We start from the raw sequence: 12477 nt of genomic DNA, 5'->3' as shown, positions 1-12477 counted from the left end.
TAAAGCAGATGTCCAATCTGTGTTGATGGTAAAACTAGTTCAATTCAAGTCAGATTTATTTATATAGCGCATTTACAGACGGCTGAGCTGCACCAAAGTGCTTCACATAAAAGTGCAAGAAAGTGCAATAAAATACAGAATTGACAAAATTGACAAAGGTAACAAAGAAAACAAAAAAAAAATGAGTTGAATGAAGCAAAACGATATTCAGACCAAGATAGTTCACAGCTGAAAAAATGCAGTTATTTTTCCTGCATCCAGTGGCGTCATTTGATAATAAAGAGTTTTTGATGTCTTGTTTCATGCTGGTTTGGACCATGTAGACTCTGTGCTTTTATTTTATTACCTGAATAGTCCCAACTCTCTCTACATTATGTTCTGGTAAGGAGTCAGTAGCTCTTGTGCAATGCATCCTGGTGGCTCAGTAAGTGGTAAAACTCTGCTTTTTCGGTTCATTTAGCACACTGAGGAATGAATTGCTTCAGAGGACTACATTTACAATCAACACTGATAGGACATCCACGTGAAAGGTGGTGAATTTTCCCTTTCAGATCTCAGATTTCTCTCTATAAACAGTCTGAAGTGGATCCTTGTCCTGACGCCAGCGCTCCAACTAGAGTGACATCATCTCTGGGTTTCTGTTCCAGGTCTCTGTGCCCCTGACAGACGGCCTGGATCCAGTCCTCATGCTTACAGATGATGCCACTGTGGCTGCCTGGCATAACCAGGGCCTGCCAAACGATAGGATGTCCACGGAGAACGCTTCCATCCTGACCACCAGTGAGCGTTGGCCGCTCATCATCGACCCTCAGCAGCAGGGCATCAAGTGGATCAGAAACCGGCTCGGGTCAGAGCTGAGGGTGGTGCAGCTGGGACACAAAGGGTGAGAAGGACTCTATTCTGATTATAAACATATTTTAATGTATCAGTTTGTGCTGTTATGTATTTGTTCAGAGGCTAAAATGTTTCCCCCTACCAACGTCTACAGCAGGGGTGTCAAACTCAAATACACAGTGGGCCAAAATTTAAAACTTGGACAAAGTCGCGGGCCAACATTGATATTTATTGAAAAAATTGACCTAAACAAGTTCAAACGAAACGGAACAAGCAAAGCTTGATATAACTTAATATTGCAAACATGCAAAATCGAATATCAAATAAAACAAACAAACACATCAATGGCATTCATTTCTTAAATACAATTTAAATAAAAATCGTATGTCCCTTTATTTTATATGCGGCCTTCTTTAAATTTAAATTTAACAGTAATCTTTTTCCACAGGCTAAAAATAAATGTAAGAATAAAATAACAATAATAAACCAAATGACTAATAATAATATCCTTCAATGAATGTGCAGCCATTCAAGCCTTGGACTAGCAAGAAAAAGTGCATACTGATCTACACACTGATCTACTGTGTTCAAGCCAAAACATCAGCAGAGCATTCTGGGATTTGTAGTATTATATTTTGGTATTTCCTCGCGGGCCAAATATGATTATACTGCGGGCCAAATTTGGTCCACGGGCCAGAGTTTGACACCTCTGATCTACAGGAACAGCTAATCCAATCACGTTTGTTTCACCCATTTAATTCAGTTCCTTTCTTTATTCTGCAGGTATCTGGATGTGATTGAACGAGCTCTTTCCTGTGGAGAAACGGTTCTGATAGAGAATCTACCAGAGAAGGTCGACCCGGTCCTGGAGCCTCTGCTGGGCAGGAACACTATTAAAAGAGGAAGGTTAGCACTAAAACATATTGTTGTTCTACCTCAAGGATTAAGAAGAACAATACACATATAAAGCATTTAACCCATAAGAACCCAGACATATTTATCCTTAAAGGAACATTATGGGGGATATACCACAGACCAAGTGGTAGAACACATTTCTGATGTTTCAGATTTTCAAAAAAATTCTACCCCTAAATGTCAAAGATCTGTGATGTGACCTATACAATTCGTTGGGCGTTTATGATATTTCTTATTTTAAAATAAATTAACTAGACTCACATTTTCTGCTAACAGAAACGTTTGCCTTTTTCTGACATATACATCACAGCGATACTTTTGTTGTTTTATATTAATTTGTTCAGGAAATATGGTCAAAACAGGTTAAATGCAATACAGGACATTAACGGATTAGAATTGTTAAATGGGTTTAAATTTAGCCTTGTAACAAAAAAAATAAGCTTTTTGAAAATAGCTACTTTTTCACATTTCTGTTTCCAGTCACAGCCACATTTTGGAGAAGTCACTTCTTGTCAAAGTCAAACAGTCTTGCTAAGGGACTTAATGAGTTCAGGTGAAGAATAAAGCTGAATATGGGAGATTCTAGAAGATTTAAAGCAGGGGTCTCAAACTCGCGGCCCGTGGGCCAGTTGCGGCCCTCGTGACAATATTTTGTGGCCCCCACCTTGATATGAAAGTTTAATGTGAGTTTTATATGAATGGCACTTTACCGTGTTGGTTTTTTTGTTGTAATTTTGTCTCTTTTTTAAAAATAATTTGTGTCTTTTTTGGTAACTCTGTGTCTTTTTTTTGGTCATTTTGTTTCTTCTTTAAGTAAATAAGTTTTTTTTCTGTCATTTTGTGTCTTTTTTCTGTCATTTTGTGTCTTTTTTGGGTCATTTTGTGTCTTTTTTAAATAATTTTGTCTTTTTTGGTCACTTTGTGTCTTTTTTAAGTAATTTTGTGTCTTTTTTTTTGGGTCGTTTTGTGTCTTTTTAAAATAATTTAGGTCTTTTTCTGTCATTTTGTGTCTTTTTTCTGTCATTTTGATACTGCCTTCAGCGGCCCCCAGGTAATTTGAGTTTGAGACCCCTGATTTAAAGTGTTTGTTACACTCGTGTCACCATAGGTTCTTATGGGTTAACCTGCTCACCAGTAGTTAACACTGAGTTTTATTTAGCATGGGGCTGTTGCACACCAACAACATTTTAATCAATGAACGGTTTTATATCCCTGCTGATACAAACACAAGTCGATATGCCCACAACTCGTCCCAACGTGTCTGTGGTGTTAGACAATAGGAGCAGATTTGCCAGATGGTTGAATCTCACTGAGCATTGAAACACCAGTAAGACATGACTGAATGCATTATTATTGCCCACTCTTTAGATTATAAATGAATTTGCAGCGCGTGTTCTGAATCCCTGAGGCCAACATATTGATCGGCCCCTCAAGACGGGTGATAGATGTATATTTGTGTGTTCATATTCTTTAGGTGTGATGAATATTGAACAGCTGAGCCTCAGTGTAAAAGCTGAATTGAGGATAGTCATGGTTATGTATAAGGACTCCTTTCTGCCACAAAGAGACGGCTGTAACACACTAGATCCAGTGGTCCTCCATCATTATGGCAAACTCAATTCAACTTCAATCATTTCATAACGCCAGAGATATTTATTTATCAGAGAAATGTCTAGTTTAAAACCCATTAAAACCAAAACACTTTCTGATCCCATGGCCAATACAGCATAACATCTTGTATTGTTACATCATTTCAATCTGAGTTCTGGCTTCAAAATTGTAGTTTTTATAATTTTCCATCCATTTTCTCATGTTTGCACTATGGGGCAAATACATGCTATATTCCTGTTTTTTTACATGGGGTTATTGCTGCTCTATTGTGAAAAAAATATCATCTTTTTGCTAATCATTTGCATGTCCCAGGCTGTGAAAAACCCTAGCATTTACAATACCGCAATACAGAAAAAAACCTTTAAACAACAAAACAAAACAAAATAACTACAGTGATATTATGTAAACAAGCTGCCATTATTTAAAGGGTTAGATTAAAAAAATAATGAGTACTTGGTCATTTTGATTAGGACAGAAGTTTGTTAAGAACATTTAAACTGAGAAAGTGAAAAAACATGAATATATAGTATTTTTGTAGCAGTTTTAGGAAGAAAAGTAAAAGACACCAAAATCAATTATTTTGCTAATGACCTTGTTTCATTAAAAGAAAGTGGCATCATGTTAACTGGCATTTAAAGGGTTAAAATTCTGAAATTGATTAATTATTTAGTAGTTATAATAATAAATCACAGCTAAAGTTTGATTTGAAAGGACTGCTGCTATTCCTTTGACTGAATATAACAGAACCACAGAAAGAGCTTCTCTGTAATTACCTTTGTTCAGTTTTCAATCACCCTCAGCGGACAAAGTCCAGCAAATATCCCAAACAGGACAAGCAACAGCCGTGTAAATTGAAAATACCACATATTGGCATTCTGCTTTGACTTCCCCCTCAAAAATGTTTACATCTTTCTTGCTCTGATCTATATGACCATGAATATTGAATATCTTGGCACGTGTTCATCGAACTTCTTCTGAAATCTTGTCTGTCCAGACGTAACAATTCATCATACTAAATCTGATTATAAGTTTATCCCTTGTAGATGACCCACACACTTGTTTCTGTCGATGATTAATACAACCTGCTGGGGCGGCCATGATGGATCTGGTGGGGATCCACAGCTGAAGTTCATTAATAATTGGAATGTTGTAGAGTGTGAAGTAATGAATACTAATTATTCCTTTCATGGCTGACGGAAGACTACAAGCCAATCCATCAGCAAGGACTTTAATTTGGTGGAGTAATGGTTCTATCAATAGTACATTAATTCTGGCTTGTGAAGATATAGAGTTGAACCAGACCCAGGCCATGAGGAACCTGTGCCGGAAAATTGGGGCCTTGCCTGACATCCAAGGGGTAATTAGAGAAAAATGAAAAGCCACCAGGTTCGTCAAGCCATCGCTAATTTAATTGAAATGCAGGAACAGATAAATATTGGCTGCTGCGATGATAATCTGTTATAATTCTTCCAGACTATTTGTCTACAGTATGAGTGAAGTTCCTCTGTTGAGGCTGCAGAGCAGAAGGTGAAAGGTTGATGGGCTCAGATGAATCAGGACAAAACTAGCTTTTAAAGATCCAGAGTGTTTGTTCTGCCTCAGTTTAAATATTCTGTTAGATTATAATCATTCAGCCATCACTGAAATCACTTGCACTGTCATTTAACTGACAGCGCTGGTGATATTTCTAATCACCTCGTCGTCATCTAATCATCCTTAATGTTCCACTTTCTCACTTTGAAATTATTGATGGAAAACCAATTTAACTCTGCTGCCTGTTTTTGCAATTAGATTTTTTGATCTTGTCAAGCAGAATAAAATAATTACTACTATACTGTTTTCTGCAAAATGATGTTGATTTGTAAACAATAACTAAACATAAAAGTTCATTCTTGATCTTGAAAATTGTTAAAACAAAACAATCCCAACTCTAATCCCATGACTAACTTTAAAAAAAAAAAAGTTTAACCAGCAAGTTTGCTCATTTGCCATGGAAATGGATCAGGAGCTCATCCTTCATCTTTTAGGACTTTTTGTGCCTCAGCAGTTGAAAACATTTCATGATTATTGTGAGTGACCTTGAGTACACAACCCGTACAGTAACAGTTTCATAACAACATCAGGTGGTGTACTTGTTGTTATTCATTAAATATATCACTCATAGCCTTTTCTTAAAGAAAAAAAATCCAAGTTTAAATCCTGTGTATCTGTATTAATTCAATTTAGCTCTTGATACACGTCAAATATATCTTAAAATTCAGTATCAGAAGATTTTCACTTCATTCACTTCTATTCAAATGAGACTTTAAGTGCCACACCACTCATAGGCTGGGGTCTAAGGTTTAAACACAGCCCTGTCCTCCTTTAACTCACTTTTTTAACAATCCAATCAAATGCAGATAATTTGATTGAAATCCCTCTTATAACTGTACACCACTCAAATACTCAGTTTCAGTGGGAAATGCATCAGCACAGAAGCTACAGATCTATTTATAGAGCCCAAAATCACAAATCACAGATTTGCCTCAAAGGGCTTCACAGACTGTACATGGTACGACAGCCTCTGTCCTTAGACCCTCACAGCGGCCAGGGAAAAACTCCTTAAAAAACCCTTTTAGCAGGGGAAGAAGAAGAAGAAACCTCAGGGAGAGACAGAGGAGGATCCATCTCCAGGATGGACAGACGTGCAGTGAGAGAGAGAGAGGGAGAGAGAGACAGAGTAATTAAAAAACAATATCTATGTAAGATTTGCAACTGAAAAGTGATCTGTTTCATTCTGAAGAGTCAGCTTTTTCAAAACCAACATGGCTCAGTTCAAAATGTTGTTTCAAAACAAAACTTCTCATCTCTTACACTGGGACTTTAAGGAATAAAACAACAGTGCTTTAATTGTATTATCTTGTTATCAGGTACATTAGAATCGGGGGCAAGGAGTGTGAATACAACAGCAGCTTCCAGCTCATCATCCACACCAAGCTGGCTAATCCCCATTTCCCCCCTGAGCTGCAGGCTCAGACCACCCTCATCAACTTCACCGTGACCCCGGTGGGCCTGGAGCAGCAGCTGCTGGGGCAGGTGGTGTCCTGGGAAAGACCCGACCTGGAGGCCCTGAAGGTGAGTCCTTACGCCAGGGGGGGTCAACCTGTGGCTCCAGGGCCTCATGTGGCTCTTTAGGCCGCCTGCAGGCGCTCCCTGTGGCTCAGACAAAAAAATTATATTGATATTTTTACATTAAAATGTTCATTTATCAATGGTGTAGACCAAAAGCTATTTGTATTCCTCAATTGTAAAATTGTATAGCCCAGGGGTGTCAAACTCTGGCCCGCGGGCCAAATTTGGCCCGCAGTGTAATTTTATTTGGCCCGCGAGGCAATACCAAATTATTATATTATTATTGTAAATTAATGACATTGATGTGTTTTTTATTTGAAATTTGATTTTGCATGTCTGCACTATTTAGTTATATATTGTATGTTTATAAGCGTTGCTGGTTCCATATTTAATGTTAAAGCAAAACATGTTTAGTATATATTAAAAGGTTTATTTGTTCAATGTTGGCCCGCGAATTTATTCAAGTTTTAGATTTTGTCCCATTGTGTATTTGAGTTTGACACCCCTGCTATAGCCTTTTTCCAACATATTACAAAAGACATTTAAGTCAACTAAAATATGCTTCATAGCTTACGAAAGTCTCCGGCCCGGCACCTTAACCTTTAAATTTTGCCAACTTTGAGTTTAGTTTCGAGTTCCCCGAGACTAGTTTTGAAAATTATATTAATAAATGCTCAATATGACTAATAATAATGTTGGTAGGCTAATTTAGACTTATTAGGCTGTTAATTTTCATTTTAGGCTCAATATAAGGTTTGCGGCTCCATTCCGCAATTTTCTCTTTTTTTTTTGGCCAACAGTGGCTCTTTAGTTAGTAAAGGTTGCCCCCCCCCCGTGCCTTACGCATATTATAAAAGAAGACTGTTAACCCATTGAAGCCTGGAAAGCGGATACGTCGTTTTGTAGTATTTGTATAAGCTCTCAAATACTTTTTGAATTTCATTTCTATCTGCTACAGAGGCTGAAAAATCTATTATTTAGTAGAAGAGTTGACACTTTTTTTCCAGAATTTTTCCAGAATTTCCAGAAAATTAGAGGCTTATTTTGAAATCGCCCAGCGATTTTTCAGGCCTCAATGGGTTAATCCTGCAGTATGGAATTTATTAGTGATTTTTTATGCAAAGCATCAATCCATAATACTAAATAGAAAGGTCTGAATTGTTTTGTGTCCGTTTTCCCAGATGGAGCTGACCACCCAGCAGAACCTCTTCAAGATAGAGCTGAAGAGGCTAGAGGACGACCTGCTGAGTCGTCTCTCTGCAGCTCACGGTCGTTTTCTGGGCGATATTTCTCTGGTGGAGCAGCTGGAGAACACCAAGAACACAGCTGATCACATCCAGAACAAGGTGAGGTGATTACCCCAACAGGTCCCCTCAGTCGGCCCACTGTAGCTCAGTTTATCTGGGCTTTTTTTTTGTCACTCATATTTTTGAATGTCACACAAAAGCAAATGCCTAATTTTATTACATTAGCTGCAAATGATGTGTAGTTAGGAATATGTGTAATGAGAGGCTTCTGGAGCATGACTGAGAGCCTAATAGCTCATTTTACTGCAACTGGAACACACAGGTGGCCGAGGCCAGAGACAACGAGACAAAGATCAACGAGGCTCGAGAACTTTACCGCCCAGCAGCTGAGAGAGCGTCACTCCTCTTCTTCATCATCAACGACCTCAGCAGGATTAACCCCATATACCAGTTTTCTCTCAAGGTGAGACCAGACCAAGATTCTGTTTGTGTTGTTTTTTATTGTTTCTTCACTTGCTTATGAAGATTTTAGACACAGCCCTGTCTTTATACAGTACAGGCCAAAAGTTTGGACACACCTTCTCATTCAATGTTTTTCCTTTATTTTCATGAATATTTACATTGTAGATTCATCAAAACTATGAATGAACACATGTGGAATTATGTACTTAACAAAAAAGTGTGAAATAACTGAAAACATGTCTTATATTCTAGTAAGCAAAGGGTGGTTACTTTGAGGCAGTAGTTCTCAACCTTTTTGAGTCGCGACCCCCAATTTAACATGCATGTTGTCCGCGACCCCCGCTCACTGAACACAATCTCACAAGCACAGTTCAGATCACACAAAAAAGAAACAAAATGACCAAAAAAGACAAAATGACCAGAAAAGACACAAAATGACCAAAAAGACACAAAATGACCAAAAAAAGACACAAATTGACCAAAAAAAGAAACAAAATAACCCAAAAAAGAAAAAAAGTACAAAAAAAAGACACAAAATGACTAAAAAAGGAAACAAAATGACCAAAAAGACACAAATTGACCACAAAATGACCAAAAAAAAGACACATTTGACCAGAAAAGACACAAAATGATTAAAAAAAGACACAACATGACAAACCCCCCCCCCCCCCCCCCCCCCCCACAAAATGACCAAAAAAAGACATTAAGTGACCAAAAAAAGACATTAAATGACCAAAAAGACTAAAACACATTAACACATGAACACTTTAACACAGTGGAGACAGAGCTGACTTCCTAAATGATTTGGCGACCCCCAGAAATCATCTCGCGACCCCAATTGGGGTCCCGACCCCAAGGTTGAGAACAGCTGCTTTGAGGAATCTAAAATACAAGACATGTTTTCAGTTATTTCACACTTTTTTTGTTAAGTACATAATTCCACATGTGTTCATTAATAGTTTTGATGAATCTACAATGTAAATAGTCATGAAAATAAAGAAAACGCATTGAATGAGAAGGTGTGTCCAAACTTTTGGCCTGTACTGTACATCATCTTAAATGTGAACCTCAAGATCAAAACTTCAGCATTTTTTTTGCCTGACTGTATTTCTTACCAGAGCTCTGTCCTCTTTGGTCTTGTTCCAGAGCTTTACCTCGGTGTTTAACAAGGCGATGGAGCATGCAGAATGGGACGAGGATGTGAGGAGCAGAGTGCTCAGCCTCTCGGAGGCCATCACCTACTCTGTATTCCTGAACACCAGCCAGGGCCTGTTTGAGAGAGACAAGTTAACCTTCTTGTCACACACTGCCTTCCAGGTGAGGGACTCAGGGCCGCCTCAGAGGTGGGGCCTCCTGTCATCCTCATCAATCAAACTACTTTTCTGCCCCCACATTAACTTCAATTAAAAGCAGTCAGCACGACCATACGCTGCTATTGATTACCTCTCACACCTTGCTCCATGGCTGCTGTGCAGACAGTTGGTTCTGACAGGGGGGCTGGTTCTGATGGCATAATGCAATTATCTGTCATTGCACCAACTGTTTTCATCTGAGAAGCTGTGCTGCTGTGAAGGCTGTCCTTCATCTCGCTGCTTCACATTCAGAAGCTCAGCCTGTATGAGTTCATGCCAGAGTTTCCCTGAAGTTTTCAATTGTTGTGGAATTGATTTGAAAGAGATCAATACAACATAGATCATTACAAACTCCTTCTGTGCCTTCCCCTCAGATTCTGCTCCAGCAGGGCCTGATGGATGCTCACGAGTTTGACTTCCTTCTGCGTTTTCACGTGGAAGCGTGCAAAGTTAGTCCCGTGTCCTTCCTCTCTCCAGCTGCCTGGGGAGCCATTAAGGTACAGTCAATGCTAGTAGCATGTATAATAAAACATGCTTAAGGCTCACATGTATTTTGTATATTGTACGTGTTCTTTTTTGTTTGTTTGTTTGTTTATTTGTTTGTTTTTTGTTTCGTAATTCTCTGCGTTTTTACATCATGGCCAGGGGACTACAGATGAAAACTAGCCTTCTGGCTAACTCTGGCTTTTTTAACCATGTACAATCATGTGTTTTATGAAATTGCACTGTCCCCTATGGGGAAATTCTGAAAGGGCCACGGGGGCTACTGCCGGTGTGTGTACACTATGATGAGACTCTTCAGAGATTTCAAACTATGCCCTTTAACCTCAAAATGTGTGTGTGTGTGTGTGTGTGTTTTCCTACATTTCTATGTATAAATTATTTCTGTAGAGTGGAATTTGCGGCCTGGAGCGCAGTTTTCAAATTTATTTTTTGACAGTTTTTTCTCTCCCTCTACACTCTGGTGATGATGTCACACACTGTGACACGAACATTCCGTGCAATACACACCCATTATAATCTCAGAATTTCTCCAAAAATGATCATGGTCATTGAACAGGGATTGATAAAAAACTATATGACCTATCGAAACGTGGATTAATACACCGATACACAAGACTTGTGTCTACTGTTTAAAGTTTAAATGGAGTCTCTAGGTGAAATTATGCCAGAGAAGTAGACGTCTGAAAATCTTCAATTAATATTATTTTTTGCTCATTTTCTTTCGGCCGTCCCGGGACTAGTAGCGGGACGAAATTGCGTCCGCAAGAGGAATAAGAAGAAATCCACAGTATAACAGTAGTGCTCGGTGCGATTGCCCCGAGGCCCTAATAATAATAATAATAACATTTTGGGTCATGTCATCACTACATCTCCTGTTCCACTCCTGAGAGAGGTCCTGTAATATCTGTTACTGTGATGTAGACCACCTCCACCATGGAGGCCTTCAGTGGACTGGATAAAGACGTGGAGAGCTCTCCGAAGCGCTGGAGGAAGATCGTTGAGTCCAGTTGTCCTGAGAAGGAGCGACTCCCTCAGGACTGGAAGAATAAAAGCTCCCTGCAGAAGCTCCTCATCCTGAGAGCTCTACGGCCTGATAGGATGACCTACGCTCTAAGGTAAGGACATCACTAAAGTATGTTTTCTATTTCTAACTTCTATATATCACAAAGCTTTTCAACTAAATGTTTCATGGCAGGAACTTTGTGGAGGAGAGCATGGGAACTAAATATGTGGATGCTGCCAGACTGGAGTTTGACCAGTTGTTTGAGGATAGTGGGCCTTCAACACCGGTGTTCTTCATCCTCTCTGCTGGAGTGAATCCACTCAAAGATGTAGAAAAACTAGGTACTGGATGTGTTATTTGTTATTTATAGATAGATAGATAGATAGATAGATAGATAGATAGATAGATAGATAGATAGATAGATAGATAGATAGATAGGAAAAAGAACAACCTAGGCATACTTCAAGCAATAAAATATAAAATATAAAAAAATACAATAAAATGTAATGTAAAAATAAAAATAAAGTGTCTAAAGAAAGAGTATGTATTAAGGAGTAGAATAGAATAGAATTCCAGTGCAGAATAAATATGAATATGCAGTATAAAAATGTTGGTGCTATGGAACAAATAAGGTGCAATGAACAGTGTGCATAAAGAACACATAAAGTGCATAACGACAGTATGTAATGAACCAGACTATTTGTTATTGTACAGTGTGATGGCATGTGGCAGGAAAGATTTTTTGTATCTATACATCCTGATCACTTAGTAGTGATAATTATTCTAAACATTCACTCTGCAGGATTGAAGCTGGGCTTCTCCATCGAGCAGGGCACTCTGCACAGCGTGTCCCTGGGCCAGGGCCAGGAGGAGGTGGCTGAGAGGGTCCTGAGGAGCGCCTCGAAGTCTGGACACTGGGTCATTCTGCAGGTAGGAAGCAGTATTATTGGGTCATTCTGCAGGTAGGAAGCAGTATTATTGGGTCATTCTGCAGGTAGGAAGCAGTATTATTGGGTCATTCTGCAGGTAGGAAGCAGTATTATTGGGTCATTCTGCAGGTAGGAGCAGTATTATTGGGTCATTCTGCAGGTAGGTAGCAGTATTATTGGGTCATTCTGCAGGTAGGAAGCAGTATTATTGGGTCATTCTGCAGGTAGGAAGCAGTATTATTGGGTCATTCTGCAGGTAGGAAGCAGTATTATTGGGTCATTCTGCAGGTAGGAGCAGTATTATTGGGTCATTCTGCAGGTAGGTAGCAGTATTATTGGGTCATTCTGCAGGTAGGAAGCAGTATTATTGGGTCATTCTGCAGGTAGGAAGCAGTATTATTGGGTCATTCTGCAGGTAGGAGCAGTATCATTGGGTCATTCTGCAGGTAGGAAGCAGTATTATTGGGTCATTCTGCAGGTAGGAAGCAGTATTATTGGGTCATTCTGCA

General features: G+C 39.0%; 1 protein-coding gene across 1 annotated transcript in view; it reads left to right on the top strand.

Annotated features, from left to right (window-relative positions):
* Positions 1-12477, top strand: part of si:dkey-233k19.3 (dynein axonemal heavy chain 11) — a 64107-nt gene that overhangs the window by 41100 nt on the left and 10530 nt on the right. The window contains 10 exon segments of the mRNA XM_059339281.1: positions 648-883; positions 1618-1740; positions 6270-6474; positions 7653-7817; positions 8041-8181; positions 9327-9497; positions 9907-10029; positions 10958-11151; positions 11232-11380; positions 11842-11969. Of these exon segments, the coding sequence (XP_059195264.1) occupies positions 648-883; positions 1618-1740; positions 6270-6474; positions 7653-7817; positions 8041-8181; positions 9327-9497; positions 9907-10029; positions 10958-11151; positions 11232-11380; positions 11842-11969 (1635 nt within the window).

Source organism: Centropristis striata, chromosome 8, assembly GCF_030273125.1.
Source record: "Centropristis striata isolate RG_2023a ecotype Rhode Island chromosome 8, C.striata_1.0, whole genome shotgun sequence".
Lineage (NCBI taxonomy): Eukaryota > Metazoa > Chordata > Actinopteri > Perciformes > Serranidae > Centropristis > Centropristis striata.
Note: the sequence above shows the minus strand (reverse complement) of the source record. Positions and strands in the feature narration are given on the sequence as shown.